The sequence below is a fragment of the Mobula hypostoma genome, chromosome 7, assembly GCF_963921235.1.
Source record: "Mobula hypostoma chromosome 7, sMobHyp1.1, whole genome shotgun sequence".
Classification (NCBI taxonomy): domain Eukaryota; kingdom Metazoa; phylum Chordata; class Chondrichthyes; order Myliobatiformes; family Myliobatidae; genus Mobula; species Mobula hypostoma.
The window spans coordinates 132,882,218-132,908,642 of record NC_086103.1 but is presented as its reverse complement, the minus strand read 5'-3'; the positions used below and the strand labels follow the sequence as shown (position 1 = coordinate 132,908,642).

General features: G+C 37.9%; 1 protein-coding gene across 2 annotated transcripts in view; it reads right to left on the bottom strand.

The window, feature by feature from the left end:
• LOC134349540 (PC3-like endoprotease variant B) overlaps positions 1-26,425 on the bottom strand; it is a 797,797-nt gene that overhangs the window by 86,931 nt on the left and 684,441 nt on the right. For both annotated transcript variants that reach the window (XM_063054023.1, XM_063054024.1), the window contains exon 14: positions 1,452-1,562. In XM_063054023.1, the coding sequence (XP_062910093.1) occupies positions 1,452-1,562 (111 nt within the window). The remainder of the gene's footprint in view (positions 1-1,451; positions 1,563-26,425) is intronic.

Below are 26,425 nucleotides of genomic sequence, written 5' to 3'. Positions count from 1 at the left end.
AAAATTCCAACTTTTCAAATGTAATGTCCATATTCCAAACTGAAAGCAAAACAAAGATCTAGAAAGTGAACAATAGTTGAGTAACAACTTCAAATAACTAACAAACCCAGAAGATGCCAACAAATATTCAGAATGTTAAAAGGCCTGAACAGATTAGATATGGCAAAGTTATTTCCCATGGTAGGGGAGTCTAGGACAAGAGGGCACAACTTCAGGAGTGAAGGACATCCATTTAGAACAGAGATGTGGAGAAATTACTTTAGTCAGAGGGTGGTAAATCTGTGGAATTTGTTGCCACAAGTGGCTGTGGAGGCCAAGTCATTGGGTGTATTTAAGGCAGAGATAGATATGTTCTTGATTAACCAAGGCATCATAGGGTATAGGGAGAAGGCAGGGGAGTGGGGATGACTGAAATATTGGATCAGCCCATGATTGAATGGCAGAGCAGACTCGATGGGCCGAATGGCCTACTTCTGCTCCTATATCTTATGAAGTTGAGTGCTGCTTGAATGAGTGGAATATTACAGCTGATGTGAACCCTACTCTCACCAGGCAAGCCTACTTGTATCTCTCATCATTGCACAGAAATCTGAAAGCAGATCTCTGATAATTGTTTCCAATCTAATTCAGTTATTGAGTTCAACTAAACTAATGCAAGCTGTAAGTGAAAATAAAAAAATTTCAGATGCTAGAAATCTGAAATAAAACCGGAAAATGATGGCAACTCTATGACTCAGCAGATCAGGCAGCATCTGCAGAAAGTGAAAAGTTAATCTTTCAGCTCTGGGACCCTTTGCCACAACTCAGAAAGTGAGAGAAGCTTTTCCTCCTTCTGATAAATGGCATCAGGCTTGAAATGTTAACAATTTCTCTTTTCTGACCTGCTGAATGTTTCTGGAATTTTTATCTCAAATGTTACTCCTCATCTTTTAGCTATCTGTTTGTTAGCCAGCTAAATCATTGAACAATTAAAAAAAAACAGGTACCAATCTCGTGACAAAATTTGGGGGCGTAATGTTGATGTTCTGGCCAAACTTAACACTGTATCCCTGGTTCTGGTTACCATGGTAACCATAATGCTTTGAAATCCACACGGTTGTTTCAGTTTTTTTTAGTTAAAATTACAGGTGACCTGGAACTGCCTGCAATTAAAGTAATTAACATTGATCATTTTCCACAGGAAAATAAAAAAAAACTGCAGATGCCAGGAAGCTGAAATAAAAAAAAAGGGAAAAGGAAAATGGACATTTTCAGCAGGTCAGATAACATCTGTGAGAGGAAAACAGAGTTCACATTTCAGGTCACTGTCCTTTCATCATAAGCCTATAAAGTGCTATTTCATATTTTTAGGATTTTTCTATGTTATACCGTATACATTAGTTATCTCTGATGAACATATATATAAAATTGCAGTCTGTCCAGTATTTATCCTGAGAAATGATGCAACATACCTTTTTTGTTGAAAAACATAATTATTCACACAATGCCTCTGAGGACCAACTAGTTTCCACTTAACAGCTTCCTTCAGTATTCGCCCAGCATCAAGCAGACCAAATCCATATCTATGAGCAAAAACAATGACACATACTGAATACAAACAGAACTGAAAATTATAAGCACTGCACCTCATCCAGTAAATAACGTATTTGAGAAAAAACATACTGAAAAGGGCAGTCACTAAAGAAACTGGGGATTTTCTCTATCCTTAATCTTTTGGCTCATTATTGTTAGTGGTAGCACTTAAATAGTCTTCAAAGGTACTTTTCAGCTTTTGCACTCATGCCTTTTTAAACATAAGCCATTATTCTGATAAATTAACCTAGTCATTATATTAATGAAGATTTAAGAGATTATTTAGAAACTGTTGCTAAAACCAAGAGGACTTTTCAACCTGTTCTTCAGCTGCCAACCAGCCTAACCTCTGAGCTCACTTCATAGACATCAGCAACATACATCAGGACAGTCACAGGAGGAAGAAAACAGGCAACATATTGGTGGCAATACCTTCAGAGGTTAATGAAAATGCAATGTTATTCAACAGCTGTTTATTCTTTGTTTTAAATGGTGTCAAATTGTGTAAACTGGGTAAAAATCAACAAGGACAATCTATATATCTATATCTATATACACACCTGCAGTGGATTCCAGTTAATTGGAACACATTGGGAACATTACATTTTGGCCCAATTAAGTCCTTGCTCCAATTTTCATAGAAATAATTATAAAGGTATAAAGAATACAAACTACTTTTAACTGAGTAACAAATTATTTATTTCAGTAAGATACAGAATAAATTAGAATACTACCAAAGCTACTACAGTACTTCTGTATAAAACTGTGTATTATTTCTTAACAGTTAAACAATTGTGGTATTGGTAATGTTCTAATTTGTTTGTATTTTATTTAAATACATAATTTGTAACTCAGTTAAATGGTAGTTTGTCTTTTTTTATAACTTTTTAACCATTTCCATGAAACTTCAGCTAATTAGGCCAAAATGTACTGGTCCTGATGTGTCCCAATTAACCAGAATACACCATATATGATTGTCCACTTATTTGGTTCTAATCCAAGAGAGATAGGATGTGCTATATGCATGTATGTGTGTGTGTGTGTTTGTGTGTGCACGCGTGCACGCGCATATATACTGTATACAATATATCCTGTATCTCTTGGATTAGTACCAACTACGCGGACAAGAGGAATTTTTTTAAAATTAAAGATTGATTCCTGCCTATTGTTGTCTAACTGTTTTCGCATCACTAACAGCAACCTACAGGGTGAAAATGACTAATAAATGGTGGAAAAAGAAAGAGAAAAATGGACCAAAGATGACAGGAAGAAAAATCATTTAAAATAACAATGAAATTTCAGCAGCAGAAAATATTTGCACACAAATTAATTCTGCTAGTCATTGTTTTCATGAAATTTGTAAATGCAGAATTACTATAGATGTCCCTACCAACCTCCTCCTGAATAGAATTGATAACAAGCAACACACTTAAAAGTTGCTGGTGAACGCAGCAGGCCAGGCAGCATCTCTAGGAAGAGGTACAGTCAACGTTTTGGGCCGAGACCCTTCGTCAGGACTAACTGAAGGAAGAGATAGTAAGAGATTTGAAAGTGGGAGGGGGAGGGGGAGATCCGAAATGATAGGAGAAGATAGGAGGGGTGGGGGTATGAAACCAAGAGCTGGAAAGTTGATTGGAAAATGGGGTATGAAAAGATCATGGGACAGGAGGCCTAGGGAGAAAGAAAGAGGGAGGGGGAATCCCAAAGGATGGGCAAGGAGTATAGTGAGAGGGACAGAAGGAGAAAAAGAGAGAGGAAAAAAAATAATATATATATAATAATAATAAATAAATAACAGATGGAGTACGAAGGGGAGGTGGGGCATTAACGGAAGTTAGAGAAGTCAATGTTCATGCCATCAGGTTGGAGGCTACCCAGACGGAATATAAGGTGTTGTTCCTCCAACCTGAATGTGGCTTCATCTTTACAGTAGAGGAGGTCGTGGATAGACATATCAAAATGTGTGGCCACTGGGAGATCCTGCTCTCTCTGGCAGACAGAGCGTAGGTGTTCAGCGAAATGGTCTCCCAGCCTGCGTCGGGTCTTGCCAATATATAGAAGGCTGCATCGGGAGCACCGGAAGCAGTATATCACCCCAGCTGACTCACAGGTGAAGTGTCGCCTCACCTGGAAGGAATGTCTGGGGCCCTGAATGGTGGTAAGGCAGGAAGTGTAAGGGCATGTGCAGCACTTATTCCGCTTACACGGATAAGTGCTGGGAGGGAGATCGGTGGGAAGGGATGGGGGGGACGAATGGATAAGGGAGTCACGTAGGGAGTGATCCCTGTGGAAAGCAGAGAGAAGGGGGAAGGGAAAGATGTGCTTAGTGGTGAGATCCCATTGGAGGTGGCAGAAGTTATGGAGAATTATATGTTGGACCTGGAGGCTGGTGGGGTGGTAGGTGAGGACAAGGGGAACCCTATTCCTAGTGGGGTGGTGGGAGGTTGGGGTGAGAGCAGATGTACGAGAAATGGGAGAGGTGCGTTTGAGAGCAGAGTTACTCCCTTGTCCATTCGTCCCTCCCCATCCCTTCCCACCAATCTCCCTCCCGGCACTTATCCTTGTAAGTGGAACAAGTGCTACACATGCCCTTACATTTCCTCCCGCACCACTATTCAGGGCCCCAGACAGTTCTTCCAGGTGAGGCGACACTTCACCTGTGAGTCGGCTGGGGTGATATACTGCGTCCGGTGCTCCCGATGTAGCCTTCTATATATTGGCGAGACCCGACGCAGACTGGGAGACTGCTTTGCTGAACACCTACGCTCTGTCTGCCAGAGAAAGCAGGATCTCCCAGTGGCCACACATTTTAATTCCACATCCCATTCCCATCCTGACATGTCTATCCACGGCCTCCTCTACTGTAAGGATGAAGCCACATTCAGGTTGGAGGAACAACACCTTATATTCCGTCTGGGTAGCCTCCAACCTGATGGCATGAACATCGACTTCTCTAACTTCCACTAAGGCCCCACCTCCCCCTCGTACCCCATCCGTTATTTATTTTTATACACACATTCTTTCTCTCACTCTCCTTTTTCTCCCTCTGTTCCTCTGACTATACCCCTTGCCCATCCTCTGGTTCCCCCCACCTTGTCTTTTTCCCCGGACCTCCTGTCCCATGATCCACTCATATCCCCTTTGCCTATCACCTGTCCAGCTCTTGGCTCCATCCCTCCCCCTCCTGTCTTCTCCTATCATTTTGGATCTCCCCCTCCCCCTCCCACTTTCAAATCTCTTACTACCTCTTCCTTCAGTTAGTCTTGACGAAGGGTCTCGGCCTGAAACGTCGACTGTGCTTCTTCCTAGAGGTGCTGCCCGGCCTGCTGCGTTCACCAGCAACTTTGATGTGTGTTGCTTGAATTTCCAGCATCTGCAGAATTCCTGTTGTTCAAGTAAAATCTGTATTGAATTTCTGCCAGTGTGCCTTTCAATAATCAGTGATTGGGTGTGCTCCGAATATTCTTCTCCTTGAGAACGGACAGGCTGAACACAAGAAATTGCTATTTCAAAATAGCCTCTAATACTGATAGAACACTACAGAAGAAGACACTTATTTTTGTGGGGAATATTGAATAAGAAATTGTACAGGTAAGCCATTACTGTGATCTGTGAGTTCATTGCCCCGTTTCTTGATGTTGCCTGGGTAAATCTTCTCACTGCGTAGCAGTGAAATCCATGACTGCTGTTTTGTTGATTACTTTTTGTCATAAGGTCCTTTCAAGATCATGGTAGAGATTGCAATGGAATTATTCACTACACTCAATTTATTCAGGAGCAGATTCTTTTTTTACTGTTTCCTTCATGCTTCATTCATTTTTATAAAATAAAAACAACAACAAAACAATTGTTTGGGCAGCAGAAGCTCCATCCCAGACCAGAATGTGCTCAACTACACACATGTTGAGATATAGACAGCCTTTGAACAATTCACTGTACTGACTAGGAAGAGATTTTACTCATAAAACATTTAGGTGATCTGCAAAAAAGGGATTTTTTTTCTTTCTGTTTAGTGTTACATTGTACATTTCATATTTCTGGTCCCATTTAAAGTTTTCTTTTGGTTATTATCTTTGGCAAAATCAAACATTTTCAGTAATAAAAAAGTCTTTCGGCAAACGTATCAACTTTGGTTTGTATGATGAATTGCAACCAAAATGAAAATGACAATAAATAATATCTGCACATTCAAAGCAGTCCATTAGTGTCCTCCGTTCTACTAATCCTGGTTTTCCTCCCTCTGAGGTACCCAGCCAAGTCACTGACTAATATATTCTATTAGGTGTCCACAAAGAAATGTGATTGGTCAGCAGGCTTTGCACAGTATCTGCTTTTTGAAAGCCGCATTCTTAAAGAAAACTGCTTGGTATATTGTCAACTACAGAATATATGGTCAACATAGAGTTTAGCAATGTAAAAAAATACAAAAGCCACATTTTTAAGCAAGTCCTCAGAAGTATTTCCTCAGTTATTTTCAGTAAAAACTATAGACTTAAACACAAATTATATTGAAAAATTCACGAATTGTTCAAAGATAGCATCTGCGATGATAGCACTTGTGCAGAAGTTGGAGTAGTTTTAACCCAAGACAACAGTGTTCAAATCCAAAGAATAAAATTACAATCAACCACATGAGACAAGCAGATAACCATAGTACAAGTCACTAAAACACTAAAGAATAGCAAGTGTATTTTGGATAGATCAGGCAACATGTTTTCACGCAAGCTGGACCAGTATTAGAAAATTATTCCTCTGTGTTGTATGTGACATTGCATGGGGACAAGAAAAGATATGATGCACAGCAGAAGGACAATTTAACAACCTTTGATACCTATCTCCAAACAGTACTATGTCACTATTGTCGGGAGATTTGTTGAATCAAGTAATTAAAGTCAATTTTTGTATTCATTGTAAAAGCATTATTTTAGCTTGACTAGCTAAAAAAATACAAATATTGCATTTAGGTAGAGCCTTTCACATTCTTCACAAAGTCTTCCAAAAATAAATTATTTTTGTTGGAAGTCAACATCGATTGCAGGAATGGATAGGATTTATTAATTTGTGTGAAGCAAATTTTCATAAACAACAGTACGATTGTGATCAATATGTGTTTTTGATGGGTAATTATTGGACAGGTCACCTAGGATACCTCTCCTGGTCTTCTTCACAATGTTGCTCAACAGGAAATGTCGATCATCCCTCTGCTTTCATAGTTGCACCTGACCTATGGAGTTCTTCCAGCAATTTGTCTTTTTCTTTTCCAACACATACTGTCCTCATTTATACTGTCTTACAAATAAATTTCATCTATTTACTTCATTTAATTCTGACCTTCTGCTCTGTATTTCCTTCAGTTGCAAGAGGCTTTGAGGTAAATGGCCAATACCCTTCAACAAAGGCTTTAAGACTATGAGGTGACATCTCCTAGTCTTTGATTGCTGTTAGTTAAGTATCCCTTGTCAATGGAAATGTGTTAAAATTCCTGCACATGTGCAAATCTGAAATTTTAAAAAAAGTGCAGATGTGCAAATCTGAAATGAAAAAAAACCCAGAAATTGCTGCAAACAGCAGGCCAGGCAGCATCTCTGGAAAGAGAAATAAAATTAATGTTTCAGGCCTGAGACCCTTCATTAGAATACAACAGAAAAATGAAAATAAAAAAAATCAAGATCATGGAATTTCAAAATATAATGGATATCCAAAATATACTACGAGGGGTGATTGATAAGCTCATGACCTAAGTTAGAAGGAGTCAAATTTAGAAAACCTACCACATTTACTTTTCAACATAGTCCCCTCCTACATATACACACTTAGTCCAGCGGTCGTGGAGCATACGGATCCCTTCTGTGTAGAAGTGGTCCGCAGAAGGGGTGATTGATAAGTTCGTGGCCTAAGGTAGCAGGAGATGAGTTATTAACTTTAAACTTTCTGCATTATCATTCAAAGAGCTGATCTGCACGTACATGTAACGAAAGGGTCTGGGACGTCCAGGTGGTCCACAGCAGGGGTGATTGATAAGTTTGTGGCCTAAGGTAGAAGGAGATGAGTTATACAGCTCTCGTTACATGCACATGCAGTTCAACTCTTTGAGTGAAAATGCAGGGAGTTTGAAGTTAATAATTCATCTCCTTCTACCTTAGGCCACAAGCTTATCAATCACTCCTGCTGTGGACCACTTCTAGAGGTCCAAGACACCGACTTTTACAAAGAAGGGATCCATATGCTCCACGACCGCTGGACTAAGTGTGTAAAAGTAGGAAAAATAAATGTGCTAGGTTTTTTTAAAATTGACTCCTTCTACCTTAGGCCACGGACTTATCAATCACCCCTTGTATAAGGTGGAAACCTGTGGAAAGAGAGACAGAGGCTGATGTCTCGAGACCCTTTGTCACTCTGTAGATGTTGCCTGACCTGTTGAGTGCATCAGGTATTTACTATATTTATTTAAGCATTGTTTAGATTGAAGTTTAAATGCCAGATTAATTTCTTAATGTGTTAATCAATGGAGAAAAAGCTAAGGTAATGGAGAAAATTTGGAGGGTAACTTTCCCTGTGTAACTGTCATCTGCAGATTCTCTCTTGTCTATGTTACTGTCAGATGCTTCGGGATTTCTGTCTGATTATTTTATTGAGTTGCTGGTGTTTTTTTAAAACTGAATGTGATGGTTCTGCATCCCTTGTAGTACATAGCACATACAATGGGGCATCGCTTGAATAACCTGCACCAGACAGTTCAGTGAAGATCAAGAATTATATGGGATGAAGTTAATTTAGAACTTTTTTCATTAGCTGCATGTATTTAAATAAATGTTGCATCATGGCACAGGACAGTAGATTGTACTGTAAGAGCACACCAGAAGATTTATAGATGTTAGAACCCTGCAGATATCATATCTGCTTTATTTTTATACCTTAGTAAATGATGGCACATGGATAGAGGAGTTAATCTGGCTGCTTCATAGCTACAGGGACAATTTTGGACCTGTACTGCTGATTGTGTGGAGTTTGCACATTCTCGCAGTGATTATCTGGATTGGTTCTGGATGCTGTGATTTCCTACCACATCCCAAAGGAGAATGGGCAGCCACATGCTCTGTAAGTCACCCGCACCACCCCCGTGTAGCTAATGGTACAAAAGAATCAGAGGGGGTTGGTGTAAAAGGCCCGTGGGTGTGCCAGGGACGCACACGGTGACGAACATCAAGTGCTGCTGATAGGTTATCAGCTTGACGAAAGGCATTCTTCGGTCTGCCCAGAACTTGTTGGTCTACCAGAACATTGAGATGTCTGTGGCGAAATGCTGCCAAATGGCACATTCCAGGCTGCAGGAGTGTGTGCTGAAGCTTGGTGCAACCACTGCAAGTCTCAATGGGGAAGGACTAGGGTGCAGGGTTCTTCTCCTACTGGAGAGGGAGGGGCTGGGTGTAGGGAAGAAGCCCCTGAATTATTGTAGCAGATAGTATACCACCCCAGAGTGCCACATGACTGGCAACAGAGCTTTTCATGTGTATGAATGTATTAGAACAATAGGGAAAGCATTGATCTTGTAGCTAAAGAATGAATAGGCATTGAATAGTTTATTCTTGTAATTGTTAAAAATTATGAATAAAGTTTATTTTGTTAAAAAAATATGCCTGTGGGTTTGCGAAGAGGGTGTGGAGAAAGGAGCAAAGACCTGTGACACGGTTCATCCCGGGAAACTGTGAGACAGAGGACTCTCTGATCTATGTGCTGCTCTCAGCTACACACACGGAGACGAACATCAAGGGCTGCTGGCAGTGCGTCAGCACAGTGAAAGACACCTTTCGGTCCACCCGAAAGTTGCTGATGGTCTGCACATCGAGATGTGCGTCGAGGAATGCTCCCAACCTGCATATTCCAGGCTGCACGAATAGATGCTGAGAGACGCACTGTGAAGCCACCACATGGGCTTGCTGGGGAAGGGCCATAGTGCACAGTTCTTCAGCCTCCGAGGGGGGGGGGGCTCAATTATTGTAGCAGTATATCACCCCAGGGGGCAACAAGTGCAGCAGCATAGAAGCGTAACAGAAATGAATGCAACGAATGAAAGGCATTGCACGGTTTATTCTTCTAAGTATCTTTTATTATAAATAAAGTATATTTTGATATAAAGAATAGGAAGTGATGTAATAGTTGATGGCACAGGTAGGTGAGAAAGAGAGCATCAGGTAGATTTTGCCTGATCCACTGAGTTCTTTCAGTGTTCTGTGTTTTGCTCCAGATTCCAGTATATGCAGATCCTTGTGTTTCCGTGTGAGAAAGAAAATTCTGTAAATTTTGATGATTCAGGGAAATAAGGAGAGAGGGATTGAGACTGCTAGACTGCTTCCACTAGAAACAACTGAATGGACTACTGAAAGCCTCCTTCTGTGCTGTAATAACTGCACTTATGCATTTTAAGGCAATATTCTGGTTCATTACAAGGAATTCTGGATTGTCCGAGATGTTTAAGACGTAGGAGTGCAAAATGTTTGCTCAATGAAATGTCTTAGTACCAACAATTTCCTACAATGTAGTTTGCAAAGTATATAGTCCCAGAAGACTGGTGGAAAAATGATGCTGTCCATCCTTCCTAAAGGAAAACTGAATACATTCATGAAATTATACAAATACTAAAATATTTGCTAAAAGATGAGTAATAAGAACATCTAGTAATATAGAATATAATTTTAAAATATCTATGTGGCTTACTAAAAGGCAGATTGTATTACCCAGTATTGAGTTCTCTTCAGGAATAACCAGAGTGGACAATGATGGCATGCATAGTGGATGTGATAAATATTCTATGAGTTTTCAACAGGCAAAAAGCAAGGTCTAAGTGATATAAGCCAGTTGAAATGACTGGCCCTATCCTTTCACTAGAGTACCATAGATTAATAAGGATTTGGGTTTGCTTGGTTATCTTCTGAATATTGCTGGCAAATTATAAATAGTGTTTAATACAGTGACGGGAGCAGGGGGAACTGAGAAACATGGCATGGCTGTCTCTATTCACCTTGCTGGATATCGTGCTGATAGTTAAGGTCACTTCCCTGTGAATAAAACCATAGGGTTATAATGGGCTTACTTGGAACATTAAAAGTGCAGCTCCAGCCGAGTTTGGCAGTAGGCCCACTGTGGAGGAAAATTTAGCTCACCAAATATAAACATTTCAATAAACAAAAGATTTTAAGCAGCTGCTATAAAGCAAGTAAATGAGAGATAATTAAAATGTCACATCAAATTTTACTGTCGACAAGTTAGCCTGACGGGCAGCAAAAGTAGGAAATCCATTTATTTAAGCTATGATTAGGCTGGGTGAATCCTGACTGGTTTGCATTGTTGGCCAGTTCGATGCAGCATCAACAGCTCAGCTATTAGAAAACTGCAATGAAGTTGAGATCTGTCACCGACAGATGTTCAATATTTTATTTGAGAAATTTTGATCTTGATATAGAACATTTAGTCCTGTGGTCAATGAAAACTTGATCCCATAACTTTGCTAGGGAAATCTATCATTCATTAACGAAGTAACTAAACCTAATGTTAATTATTGCAAATCTACAGCTATTCATGATGTTTAGTCCACTCATGATGTAAAACTCCTCAGAAACAAAAATAAAATCCAGATTTATAGACTTACAACTTAAACCCACCACCCAGAAAAAGAAAAGGATGCTGCAATTTTAACTTTAATGTGTAAAGGCACTTTTAATCTGCTTAAAAAAGATATATTGTTTCATGTTTTTTTCAGTTAGGATATAGTGTTACACTTAGGAGGCATCACAAGGGGTTATTCAAGTAGAATTAGCATCAAGTTGGTAATGAGAATTTAGGAGTGGATTCACTGTATAGGAGCTTCCAACGTGATCTCGATTAGGTATCAATGGGTGGCCAGTATGCAGGTGCGGGAATTTGAGCAGTCAGAGGCCGTTCTGTAGGATTCATGGGAATGGTCTCCAGTGCAAAGGTTAAGTTATAAATTAACTTTATGAATGGTGATTAACTTGGTGTCCTTCAATGATCTTGTCGTTTACAGTATGCATATTAGGAGGAAGTTTCTGGGAAGCACTAACAAGCACGCAGCTTATTTCCTCATTATCACATGCCAACTTAAGAAAATAAATTTCCATTGATAAGCGTCTTTTATTTCCAAATACATGGAAATCTAAAAATGCCTAATTGTATCATTGTGTCACCAGCGAGAAACATTAGTTTGATGAAAGTAATACATTATTTTTCCAAGCAACACACATAAAAGTTGCTGGTGAACGCAGCAGGCCAGGCAGCATCTCTAGGAAGAGGTACAGTTGACGTTACCTCTTCCTAGAGATGCTGCCTGGCTTGCTGTGTTCACCAGCAACTTTTATGTGTGTTGCTCGAAATTCCAGCATCTGCAGATTTCCTCGTGTTTACATTTTTTCCAGTTATTTTAATATATATGTATTATCCAGGTTTATTAAAAATTTGTTTGTAATGAAGACAGAATAAGTTCAGACAGAAATTTCTCCACCTATACGATTTATTTCTCACATCACACAAGAAAACTAATTTTACTATTAGCCTATGTGCTCAGATGTAACAAGACTGTTCAAGTATAGTATGTCTTTACTAACTTCCTCAACCCTCCTGTTCAGTCTCTACTAACATACAGTTCAGCTTATTCATATTTTGTTTTTACTATGGTCACTGGGAAATGTAAACTACATTTCTACCTCAACGTAATTTTTAATATGTATATCTTTTAAAAAGGTATTGTCGGAACGGAAAGTCGAAAAATTGTTGACATCATCATTTAACTGGGCAGTAGACTTAGGCAACATGAAAATTTGTTTTGATTTAGCTCTCAATAACCAGACTGCTCTAAGTGAAATTAGTTGATGCCCTGAACAGTTCAGAAGACAAAACTTCCTAAAAAGGAAGGCTAAGATAAATAGCTGGAGAAAACCAATGGCCTACAAATAGTATACTGTAACAGCAGTTAGAAGACTGTTAGGAACCGCTTCATGGAAACTTGTCAAGTTTCTTTAAGCTTTGATACACATTGAGTTCCTCCCAAGCTTATTTAAGTCTCCACAAGCTCTGTAGTCATCTGGTATCATATATTTCTTTACAAATGCAGACCTGGACAATGAATGCTGTTTGACTTTTTCCAACAAAGCAAGATTACTAACTGACATGTGCCAGACAGGGTGGTTTGAGTCAGAGACTGCTGATCTCCTGAGATTATCAGGCACAACAGTCTCTAGAATTTATAGAAAATGGTGCGAAAAGCCAAAAAAAAGACTTCCAGTGAGTGGCAGTTCTATGGGAGAAAATACTTGCTAATGAGAGAGGTGAGAGAATGGCCAGACTGGTTCAAGCTGACAGGAAAGTGTCAGCAACTCAAATAATCACGTGCTACAACAGTGATGTGCAGACGAATATCTCTGAATGCACATTAAATGATGAAATGGATGGACTACAGCAGCAGAAGACCACAAACTCACTCAATGTCCACTTTATTAGACATAGGAAGTAAACTTTAGTTTCTTTTCCTAGAGGATTTTAGTGTCTTCCTGTTTGCCAATTTCACTCCATAATTGGACCTCATGATCTTATTTGGGGTTTGTTTATCATAAATCGGTTGCTAACACCATCAGAATGATCTCAGTTATTACATTAGGGTGCTGAATGTAGACTGCAAACAAAATCTATCAGTGGTGCAGCATGTGATGTCACAACATAGGTGCTTGACAGAATTGGCTTAAATTCAGAGCTCAGCTTTGCATCCATCTGGCTGAGGAACATCAGAGCTCGGGAATGAGCAACTATTCTTCATGCTTCATTCTCAGCAAGAATTTTGTCAAAGGATTCTTCACTGGAATCCTAAATTGGATTGCAGTACAAATTCTAACAACTGGGAAAGCAGACTAACATTTGTCAATCAGGAAGTTCAACTGCATGATTCAGTCTGCTAATCACTATCCAGCCCTTAATGTGCCCGTCAGCTTCCTAGAACCGATATTCACACAATTCACCTGCTGTTCCAGATACACGGATTAGAAATATTCCACAGTAATTAAAAACCAAGTGAGGCAAGTGTCGAACATGATAGGTTCTGCAGATGCTGGACATCCAGAGTAACACATGCAAAACACTGGAGGAACTTAGGTCAGGCAGCATCAATGGAGAGGTATAAACAGTTAACATTTCATGTCGAGACCCTTCATCAGGATTGGAAAGGAAGGTGGAAGAAACCTGTAAGTATTGCAGAAACTAATTCACAGTTAAGGTCTACAGTAATGTAAGCTCCATCTAACTCATCTGACAGGATGTGCACAGCAGGGAGAAGTTAGCTGTACAAGGCCTCCAGTAACTGAAGAATCTGCCAAGTGACCAGGTGATGGTTTTGTGATGTTTTGAAGACCACCAAGAAAAATAATAATCAAATACCTGACCATCATCATCCCTGGTGTGAAATCAGAGGACACAGGCAGTGCTGTGCTGAAAATTCTTGGCTTTTGAAAGTCTGTAAGGATTGACTGCAGCCAAAACTGTTGCTTATCCATGCCATGAATAAAGCATTGATATAAAGCACAATCTATAATGGTTGGATGTATATCATTACCAGCAATCTACCCTTCTTTTATTATGCATTTTAAAGCATAAATATAACATCACAACCACAGCTCCTTCAACTACCACAAACAGTAACCTGAATGATCTACTGTAGTGGTGTCTATGCCCTGAAGTTTGTTTGTCCTGATTCTGTATTAGCCCAGTGGGTTCAAATGAGATAGTATGGGCATTCTACCTATGGCTTAGTGTCATATTATCTGAAGATGGCTAATTCCCCAAGTAGCTTTAATTTTCAACATCCTAATTCTAAAATCTTGCTGATATATGCAATATTGATTTTAGAGATAGTTTCAAGAACCAAGTCCTGTTTCTTCTTAAACTTTTCAACCCCCAAATCTGCCACTGTTGTTAAACTGTGCTTTAAAGGTTAAACAAACCACTTTAGGTAATTCAAATATAATGCATAAATTTTATGAAAGTTCTTGCACTATGGAAGTCAGCAAATCCAAAGAATTTGCATGTTTCCTTTACAAACAAATCCTGGGTGTTACACTTGTTGTTGTATGAAGGCACAATGATTAGTTAATTTAAAGTGATTTTAGACTTTGAGGTCTAAAGAGTTACAATGACTTTCTCATCCTGGATTTTGTTTAGCTCGGCAAGGATAGATGGTGGGCAACCATCTCCAATCCTGTGTACCAGTTCAGTCAGACGAAGAAAATGAATCGTGAATGCAGCATTGTAGGTCAGTAACAACTCAGTACCAGTTGTGCAGCACTTGAGAAACACATGAAAACGTAGTCAAAGGGAATATGGATATAATAAATGTACATAAGCAGCACAGACAGAGCAACAACTCCCTCTCCCTTCAATTTACCACCTTCTAAGTTAATGACAGGCATAGAAAAGTTGAATCAAATCATTAAAGGTGATGGAGGAATTAATCAGAAATATGGTGCTACACACACAGAACGCTGGAAGAACTCGGCAGGTCAGGCAGCATCTATGAAAAGAAATAAAGAGTCAATGTTTAGGGCCAAGACCCTAGACCCTAGATTACAGCACTTGTGTGTGTTACACTGGATTTCCAGCATCTGCAGAAATATGGTGATATCTTAGACCATAAGACCACAAGACATAGGAGCAGAATTAGGCCATTTGGCCCATCAAGGCTGCTCTGCCATTCCATGATGACTAACTTATTATCCCTCTCAATCCCATTCTCCCGCCTTCTCCCCATAACCTTAGACATCCTTACTGATCAAGAATATATCAAGCTTTGCTTTAAATATACCCAATTATTTGGCCTGCACAGCCACCTGTGGCAATGAATTCTACAAATTCACCACCATCTGGATAAAGAAATGTCTCCATATCACTGTTCTAAAGGGATGTACCCATATTCTGAGGCTGTGCCCGCAGATCCTAGACTCCTCCACTATAGGAAACATCCTCTCCACATCCACTCTATTTAGACTTCCCAATATACAGTAGGTTTCAATGAAATCCCCCCTCATTCTTCTAAACTCAGTGAGTACAGGCCCTGGGCCATCAAGCACTCCTCATATGTTAACACTTCCATTCCCGGGATCATTCTTGTGAACCTCTTCTGGATCCTTTCCCGTGCCAGCACATCCTTTCTTAGATAAGGGGCTGGAAACTGCTCACAAAACTCCAAGTGTGATTTGAATAATGTCTTATAAAGCCTCCAACTCTGTAAATAAACTGGGACGTGTCTTTTAAAAGTGGATAAAGCAAACTTCCAATCTGCGATTATTCATCAGATTCAGAAATGTACCTTCAGTCCTAAACAGGATTAAAGAGTCCAGTTATTTTCTTTCCTTTTCTTGCTAGTATTAATCTTGCACATGACATCAATAAATTTTAATACAACTCCTCTCTTATCATGACTGGACTGACAGCAGTGAATAATACATACTTAAAAACATTCTAACAATCTGAAGTTGTGGCACAAGTTACCAGAATCATTATTTTCTCTGGTCCTCACTTTTTACTAGTATAATACAAAACTGATATAAAAAATTTTAGGTGAATTCTCCATTCTTATTCAAAGACTGCAAAAGTACTTTACTGATTTTACTGCACTCTTCTTTTCCAACTGTCATTTACATTATTTGAATTGAAGAAGAAATATTTTTACATTATCAACTAAAATATTGAAATCAGACAACATTAGCATAATTCATGTTATATTTAATAGCAGAATGGTTATAACCTTCAAGTTTCATTTATATAGGACAAACATTTTTGGCTTATTGGGGAAACTGTACTTTGTAATTAATTTAATTTGCATATATAAAGTGTGTCTAACGAGCAGCATGCACTGATATGCTGCTTCTTAACATAATGAATATATTCTGTAACTTTTATGCAGATAGGCCTTACTGTTTTTGAGTTATAGAGGAAAATCTATTTTGTAATTAACCTAATTAGAATATGTAAATCACACTAATTAGCACATTGTTAATATGTTCTCCCATGTAGCATAACAAATGTGCCCTCTAAGTTTCAGAAAGATAGTGCTCAAATTGTGCAGTTATTGATGAAAATGTGGAAAACTTTATTTTGATCCTTGTGCTTTTACATAGCAAATGTAAAACAGTAGTTTTGCTATTCAGCACCTTTTAAAAAATATTTGTACAATCTTAAAAGTTATGTTGAAAATAATATAGAAAGGCTGTAACCATGTTTTCTCCTTCATTTGCCACATTAGATTAACACCTTCCCAACATGGAGTTGAATTCAACCCAAGCTGAATGCTTCACCCTGATATTGGTTTCTGTGTAACATCCATCTGTGTGATTGAAATTCTCAGTGTGACCATGACACAAATCCACCCGGTATCCATTATCACTTGGAATAATGTGAGAAACTTGTTTAAAAAAGTTTAAAATGCAAATATTGACCTTATACAGTACCAGGTATTATGATGATATTGGGCATTAAATTGCATTTTTGCTGTAGGATTGAAATATGGGGGAATGATAAAGATCATGCAACATGGAAGCCATCAGCAAACTCTGTGGATGGAAGTGGAGGGGGCTTGGACACCAATAAGTCTACTTTCCAGACCCAGTAAGGAGGAATATTCTGGCTATTTCTGTCTCCAGGATATTAACTTACTTTAGTGTCCTTGCTGACCTTCTTTTAGAGAAACCACAGCAAAAACATAAACATAAACATCAGGGATAGGATAAGGTGACCATCAGCTCTGAAGTGAATCTTTGTACCTCAGTTATCATTTTCTATTTATGATTCTTGCTATGATAAAAATTTTTCAACATGTTGGGTTGTAACATCTTAACCGCTTGCCATTTTTGTTCTCAAAAAGGGGTAATTAAGATTTCTCCCTGTTAAACATGTGGGTAAGACCAAAATATTTTTTTCGAAGAAATTGCTTGTGATGGCTTCATTATTTGTCTTCCTCTGATGCCTCTGCCAAGACCTAATCCCTTTCCTCTGGTCCCTTCAAAAGAGCCACGTTTTATTAAGATCAATATAATTCCTGCTGAGAAACGTAAGATAGGAATTAAATCTCAAAACAATTACTATCATTACACTTGCTGGGCCAAATAACCCATTCCAATGCCTTCTATCATATGTAGTCCAATGTGAATCAGATTATCTGACTACTATCACTGTGGTTTGATGGAGATTGCAGTGATCAATTTGATGTGATGTATTGGTATAATGCATTACACCAGTGAATAAATTTCAAAAGTACTTCATTGGCACTAAAGTGCCTCAGGAGGAACAGAGCTCATGAATGGTGCTACATTAACGCCACTTATTTCCTTCATAAGCGCATAGGTAAAGGGGTAATGGACTTCTCCAGCTCCTTTTTAACTTCTATATGCTGAAATGTTTGTTGGCTTCCTGATCACTGCACTCCTATTGTGCCCCTGCATTTATTCAAATAGAACACAATATATACATGATCTCTCTCTCTCTCTATCTACATATCTCTCTTTCTTTCCTACTCCCCCTCTCTTTTCTCATCTTCCTTTGGTTCTAAAATTTTAGGTTCTTGCTTATTCTTGGTTTTGTGCCCTTTACCATTCATGCCAAGACTCTAAGTTCTGCAATTCTTTTCCTATGCTTTTCTAGCTGTAATTATTTTCTCTCCTACTTGAAGATGCTTTAGGAAGCCAAGTGCTTTGGATCAAAACTTTAATTAACGCCATCTTCCCTTCATTTGGTGTCCAATTTTGCTTGATGAACTTCTTTTAAAGTGAGCAGGGATGATTTAATACATTCGAGGGGCCATGCAATAGAAAGTTGGTGCGACAGTTCGAATATAAATATCAATTTCTTATGAGTCTAATATATAACTTTCCAACTCAGAAATATCTACCTGAGGCAAAATAATATTGAAATCCACTGCCATTATGTGGAATATTTTGACCACAGGGAGCATTTAAACAACAGGCAGGGATTTTAAAACAACATAAATAAAAGCATGGGATTAAAAGAAATTAACATTCTAAAGAATGGAATTGAAAGTCTTGCTCCAACGTTCCTAAGAATTATCTAATTCAATAGTCTGCCTCAGCAATTGATAAGTACCTTTTCCAACCAGTCTCGGAGATTTGTATTCTCAGAGACTTGGGAGGACTCGTGTGTCATAGGCCGTTCTCTGGTTGTGAGAAAATACTGAGATACAGAAATATATAATGATTGGTCATATTTTTAATCTAAAAGCTGCATGGTCCAGCAAACACCCAACTGAGGTGTCCTGGATATGGGAGAACAATTCAAAAATAATTTTGTTTATGGGAATTAGTTTGTTGCAATGTCGTCAAGAAATGTATTTCCTACTTTGTTTCACTATGTGAAGGTAATCGTACAGAATGCTGCAAGTGAATTTGACCACAAATATTCCTTCAGAATCCAATTGTTTTTAAATCACTCCTTCAAAATAATTGTGATCTGTTCTCATTCTCATGAAGTGCTTTCTGCCTAATTACTAAATGGCCGGAAAGCTTTAAATGGGGCATGTTATGAAATTATGAATATCTATTTCTTAGCAGAGAGAGATACCATAGTTATATCTGCATTGTTAGATATTGGGTATATGTAATAATAGCTTTCTACACGGAGTCAATGGGAATAATTAGCTTGACCTAGAGTCGTAGGGTACAGCACAGACACAGGCCTTTCAGCCCATCGAGTTTACATCGATCAACAACTTCCCAGTTACACTAATTTCATTTTTAAATTTGTAGTTTTTTTTTAAAACAGAAGACTAATAAGACAAAATTCAAATTTGCTGCCCAGCGTCCTTAATGCTTCATCGTGCTATAATTTTGAAAATGTGACATGTAATGGCAAATGTTTCAGCAATTACAGGAAATTCCTTTTGTGGGGGTTTTGTTTACTTTAGACTGCAGACATAAGATTCAAATTTGAGGACAGTGGTAAACACTTATTCCCTACAATAGTGTTTTAATAATTAGTATCCACAGTTTATTGCTGATAGCTTTATGTAAGTGGATCGTATCTCATAGGTAGAGAATAAATGTAATAAAATAATAGTACTGAAAATGCCTCTGAAAGCTTATATGATATAACAGTATCATTAGGATTTTGAAGCTAGCCCCTGTGCATGAATAATTCATAACTGTATGAGGTACAATAATGATTCCAGAACAAGGGAAAGTCATTCTGTATAGTCCTCAATTTTTCCGAATGCACTCTACAGTCAATAAAATTCTTCTGAAGTATAGCCATTGTTATAATCAGGCAAATGCACCGGGCAATTTATACCTAATAAAGTATTACAAATATTAAAAAGTAAACAGAAAATAAAACAGTATTTTTTTCAGGATGTGATAATTAAGATGTAAATATTGGCTAGAATGCAGAGAGATGTTACATAAACATATGAATTAAGAGCAGGAGTAGGATGCTCAGCCTCTCAGTCCTGCTCTGATTTGTCATAAGATGGTGGCCAACAAAGCAATCCCCCATTCTGTGTCAGGTCTCTCCAACATAGAGGAGGCCAACAAAATGATCCTCTCGATTTAACGTTTAACTTTAATGTCTTTCCTCTTGAGCTGACGTAAGGTCGAGAACTCAGATGACTGTACTGCACTGTAACAATTCTATGGTCCTAAAGGGACTGCATCTCCAAGTGCAACACCACCTCAGAACTGCAATGAAACACAATACAAATGTGGACATACGCTTCCAGAGGTGACCCTTACCTATATACTTCTGATGTGGCACTACTTCTGTGCCAAGGCGGATACTACAATGTGGCTGTGTGTAATCAATGAGAAATGTCAATCTCAAGTGTAAGGGTCTGGTAGGGTATTAAAGATTATTAACTTCTTTAGGAAACCTGTGAAGAATCGTATTTGAGATTTTTCAATGGCTTAACGAACTTGCAATTATATAACACCATGGACCCTTTAAAGGGAAAGAGCATAACTGATTTCCAATCAGTTTACATAGGACAGTATAGTGAAATAACATTTGGCCAATTTTAGCCTCTGTTAAAAGTTCATGGTTTTCAATAAACGTGATGAAGATCTTAATCACTCCTGCTTTTTAATAAGTGTGTTCATTTTCTGAAGCCATTTTTGATGTTTAAAAAAATCTGTATGATACATTTTATACAGTTGCATACCACAAAAATTTTATTAGAATTTTGAACTGTTTTTGCAGCAATTAGAAAAAGAGCTGCTTAACCTTTTCAGAGATTTGACGTCCTTCCTACACTGACCTCCATGGGCTGTGTTTAGTAGCTATTATGCAAGATCAGGTCTGCATATGATTCTTAAATAGTTCCCATTAACATTTCCAAATGATGCCATTTAAGATAAATATGCCAAATGTATTGAATCTGTTCAAATGTGATGACAATATTCCTTTCACACGTGGAATTGACCTATTTATAAAACTTCGCCAATCCATCTGTGCCAAAATTCTGTTTAATCATAATTTAGTACATCATACCAAGAAACAGCTACATAACTACGTAATCCTTCCACTTCTGCTCCATAATTTACACAAGCAGTCACTCAACCTAACTTAAAATGAGACAAGTCATGTTCTCACGGAATATGAAACATATTTAATAACACATCTTCAACTTACATTGGAAAGTCATTTTCTATTAGGTAAGGTTCAAAGTAAATGTGAGCATTAAATGGTTAAGGATAATTTCATTAAAATTTTGCAAACAAACTACTTCAAAGAATATCTGAGTATGGAAAAAGCAGCAACACTTGAATTATAAGGATAAGGAACTGCTTTGTGCATTTCATTATCTTTCACAACTGACTAATGTGGAGCATCCACTATAGTATATTATCTGATATTTTAAAAAAAATCATTCCAGAGGGTTCTTTTCTTTTCCCGCTGTAAAATAAGGCAAATTTAAAAGAATTGTGGAAATAAGTAGATTCTATTTGATGCTTCACTTTTTTTTAAAATGATGAAACTCTGACCAAACATCTGTATACAGTACACTTTTCAGCACTGAGCTGTTTCAAAGCTCAATTGTGCATTTTGCAGATAAAGTGAGAAACTACTGGAGGCTGTATTGTAAGCAGTGGTTGCCATGGCGACTCCAGTTTCGAGAGCTGGTTCTCCATTACCACTTAATTTAGGCTTCCTAATTGCATTCCACTGAAATAGTAGCGACAATATCTGCAGAGCTAAACTGCATGCCCAGTCTAGCACAAACCTCTTTGAAACAGGCTTTTTGAAAGCCAGGAGCTATAAAAACCCAGCATGATGCAGAGTATATGAGAAACCTGTAGCTTGGATGTGCTACAGACTGCTTTCTCATCCTCAGGAAGTTCAGCTGCACCACTTCAATCTATGAGTTCATCCTACATAAAGATCATAAAGCACGGCCATGTGGAAACTTGCCTCTGGACTGACATTTCTGTGTAAAATACGTTTAATTGTATGCAGCACATGGTGTCATAGTCATCCTATTTCACCACACATCAGCAGGTAGTCAGGAGAAGGCTATACTTCCCTTGAACTGTCCTTGTCCCACAATACAAGGAGAACAATACGTTCACAGCTTAAATTATTTGCGATTGTTCAGCTGTGCGCTGAGCAACCGTCCGTACGTGACCTAAAGAGAGTCTCGTCAGAACCACTAGACATAAAAGCATTCCAATTATCGACCATGCTGCTTTAATAGAGGAGGCAACTAATATGATAGTGAAAGTGATTCTGCCAGCAAGGAGCTCTTTGTAACTGTCAGATTAACACTTGAGCCAAATTCTTGTAAATCAGTCACATTACGTTAGTGGTTGCAAATAAATAGTGCAGTCATTCTGAATGTAATCACACAATATTCATTTCCTACACATTGTACATTTCATGTTGTAAACTATTCTAATTTTAAGAATACTAATTATTTTCCAATTAAAATGATTAGACTGAATGGGAGGGGTTCTTGTTTAAAAATATTATATAATAGTTCCTGATTATTATTTGAGGTTTAGACTGGACTAATATAAATACAAGTTATTTATTCTGCCATTTAAAATATTCAAAAAATGCAATGCTATCAGGATTTTTTAGATATTAATTTCTAGCAACAGTAAATTCCTAAGCAGGCAGATTATTTAAACATAAGGTACTTGACAGAAACAAAATGTGCTGTAACTTTATACACTATTCTAAATTATTAGCACTGAGCTAACTAAATTTTACAACTAATAAAGATAATTAAATATTAATAGTATCTTGATATTCGGTTAATTCATTAACAGTCCCCAGAGCAGTCAGACATCACAACTACTGATCCAGAATAGATTGAGGGGAAGCATAGTTTGCCTGTTTCTCTAAAGGGAAGTGACACAGAGTGTGATGGTGTTTTGTGATTATATTTAGGGAGGGAACAACCTCAACTACCATACACTCAAATATTTTAAACAGACTTAGCAGGAAATGTGACTTCAAATGCACTGTGCAACACAGAAAGTAACTCTCAAGAGAAATTAGCAGTTAAAGTGCACAGTTGTTACCAGTGAATACAGATATGGGCTTGAAATGTGCTTCAAGGTGAAACACACTATGGTGAAAAACATTTAAAAACAGTGGACAACTAATGGAAGTTTTACCACAACACAAAATCAATTTTTATTTCCTGCATTGTACTGTTGACACTTTTGCTACTTTTGAGTTTTAAACTACCTGTTCTTCCAATTATAAAGAACTGTGACTTAAAAAATGGTTTCTTAATAAGATGTGAATGATAGAGCATTGTTTCTATGTTTTGCAAGTGTCCTTAGGGTAAAATAGCTTGAAACTTGTAATAACATGGCCTCTCTACTTATAAGTATTTTAGTCTTAGGCAAAGCAAATGAGTTATTCCATGATCAGGGCCTGGATAATACACAGACTGCTTCAGGTTGGACATTAACAACCTTAGAACAGCATTCTTTAGCAACAAGTACAACTGGTAAATGAAGCAATATTCTGACAAGAAGTAAGCTGTTTTGGTCTGAAATTTTCGGTCTGAAAATAGTTCAATGCATTCCCCAGACATTGTCGGTAGGAGAGTCATTCAAATTTTATCTATGGATCGCATCAGCCAGTCTTACAATCTACTGACATGTAGACAGCTCCCCTGCATGCAGCGCACCAGAGATGTTGGCAGCAATGCTGAGAAAACATCCAGGAACAGGAGAGGAGTGTGCCCAACACCAACCTGCAGCAGTGGCCTGGACAGAGGAAAGCTACTCCTCATCCCCTTGGTCCCTCATGATAGTAAGCTATGATTTACAAGTCTACTTATTGATTGTCTCTAGTTGTTCTGTCAAGGAACACATCTTAGTCTGTGGTATGAATTTGAAACTGAGAGGAGCATGAATTTATTGGAACCTTAATCAGGTTTCAGACACTTCATTCACTTTTATGATGAGCTATTGTTTGCTCAGTAAACAAAAGTATGTCTGGACTTCAGGAACCATTTGGGCACAGGAAAAGAAGGCTTATGAAATTGATCCTTATAGTTGAAAAGAATAAGGGATGACCTTATTCAAACTTATAATACCTTACAGAGGCTTGGCAGGGTAGATGTTGAGATGTTTTCACTAGTGAGAGAGTTTTGAATAAAGGGACATAATATAAGGGGTCCAGTCATTTAAAAAGGTGGTGTATAGAAATGTCTTCTCTCAGAGTATAATCATTCTCTGGAATTCTCTGCCCCAGAGGTGTGTGGAGACCAGATGATTAAATTTACTTAAAGTGGAGATAGATAGATATTTGAAAGCTTAAGGAACTAAGTGTTATGGAGAACTGTACAGAAGAGGGAATAGGGGGCAGTATGGGTCAGCAGTAATCAGATAAAATGATGGGCGGGCTTGAAGGAGAGTGGTCACTGAATCCTGCTCTTATTTTTGTGTGGCTTAAACTGGTTTATTAATAAGATGTGAATGACAGAATATTGATTTTCTTACAAAAGGAAAAAGAATAAGTTGGAACCAAAGTTTAGACAGACAAAAACAACAGAACAAATGCGAGGATCACTCATCAGTCAGCATCTGTGGAAGGATAAGCAATCAATAGTTCAAGTCCAAACCGTTCGTCAGCAGTGTTTTAGATATTACTCGGAATCCTTTGGTTGGTATGCTTATGATGGCTGACTTCCCACTCATTCACGAGGGCATATCAAACAGTGGTGCAACCTACAGCTCACCTAATAAGTTCTGATTGGCTTGCAGTAACTGTGGCATCAGAAGTCAAGGATTTCCTTGTGAGGCTTAAAGAGACCCCATCATAGTTCATGAGAAAAATGTCCCAGACCTTTCTTGAGCTGCATTGGTGAGCAACTCATTTCTGTTTCTTTTTAAAATTCATATAAAAATATCAGGTTTGGTTATAAAAGTGTGGATCTCAGAAAAGGACCTAATTTGCCTTGGGCAAATTTCCTCACGGCTTGAATTGAATATGCATGATGGTTAGGTCCTATCAACTAAACTGCCTGGTGATTATAACTATCCACACATACAGTTTCATTAAGGGATAATCGTGTTTCATTCTCTATGAGTTAATTCAGTACTGAGGAATATCACTGATTAGAGGATCTTCAAACATTTACAATGCCAGTAATAAATCACAACATCATATTTGAGAGACCTTGTGCAGAGTCAAATATAAACTGAAGGTTAGTGCATTGATTCACAAAGCAGAAATCTACAAACGTAATTGAATAGTAAGGATTGCAGTGTTTGTTTAAATAATTTTCATACTGTATCTGTGCCTGCTTGTACATAATCAAACGTTCTTAGGATTTGTCAAAACTAACACTCGGATAGAATTTCAGGGCATGGAAATAGGCCCCTTGTCTCAAATCGACTTAACAAGATGTTACTTGTTTTAAATAATACTTAAGTGTAAGCATTGTCATTTAAGTTACTGAACTCGGAATTGTAATTTAAGTCTTGAAGATCATCAAATGTAATAGTAAATTTAGAGAGTCAGTCTAGTTATATAAAAATAATGTTAGGATTGTGATATCAGTCATTCTGTATATTTAGTGTTGTGTACCTGAGCTCAAGATTATTGTGGCAATATTTGTTTACAGTTGTTTGATGGATTCGATTTAATATTATTACTCATTAGATAGTTTTCATTAAAAGCATGGTAGCCCATATTTACTTGTATCCAATTGTTACATAAAGCCTTTACAAATATTTACTACTTGTGTGACACTATGGGACACATAATGAACAGTTTGATGCTTATTCAAGTAAAAAATTGGTTTTGTACTGATGTTCCAATGCTTTGTCTTGTAGATTTACACATTTTATATCAATGAATTCACAGTTCAAAGGAAATAAGCACTCATGGATAGTCATCCAAGCTGAGTAAATTCCATGCATGAGCAAAAACTGCATACAAATATGCAAAAAAACTCTTATCATTATACAATGCTTAGTAATGATCAAAATGAATAGAACTCTAAGGAAGGCAAGAAAATAAAATCTTGGGTAAGACCAAATCTTTGGCTCAAAACTGCGGCTCATTTTTTAAAAAACTTTCAACCAATATTATCTACCCAATGTGTGAGAATTGACCAAGTTTTCCGTTAGGATTTATGATTATGGAAATTAGCTCTCGCAGAATCAGCAGAAGATAAATAGAGCACAATAGCTTAAAATTTAAATGGAGATATAAGAATCACAATGAGTGGGTCTCAAAGACAACCTTAATAAACCATATTTATGCCTGATAGGAGGTAGTGTTTTAATCCTTCTTAGTGGAGTCACTGGAAAGATGGATGTTGGTTACT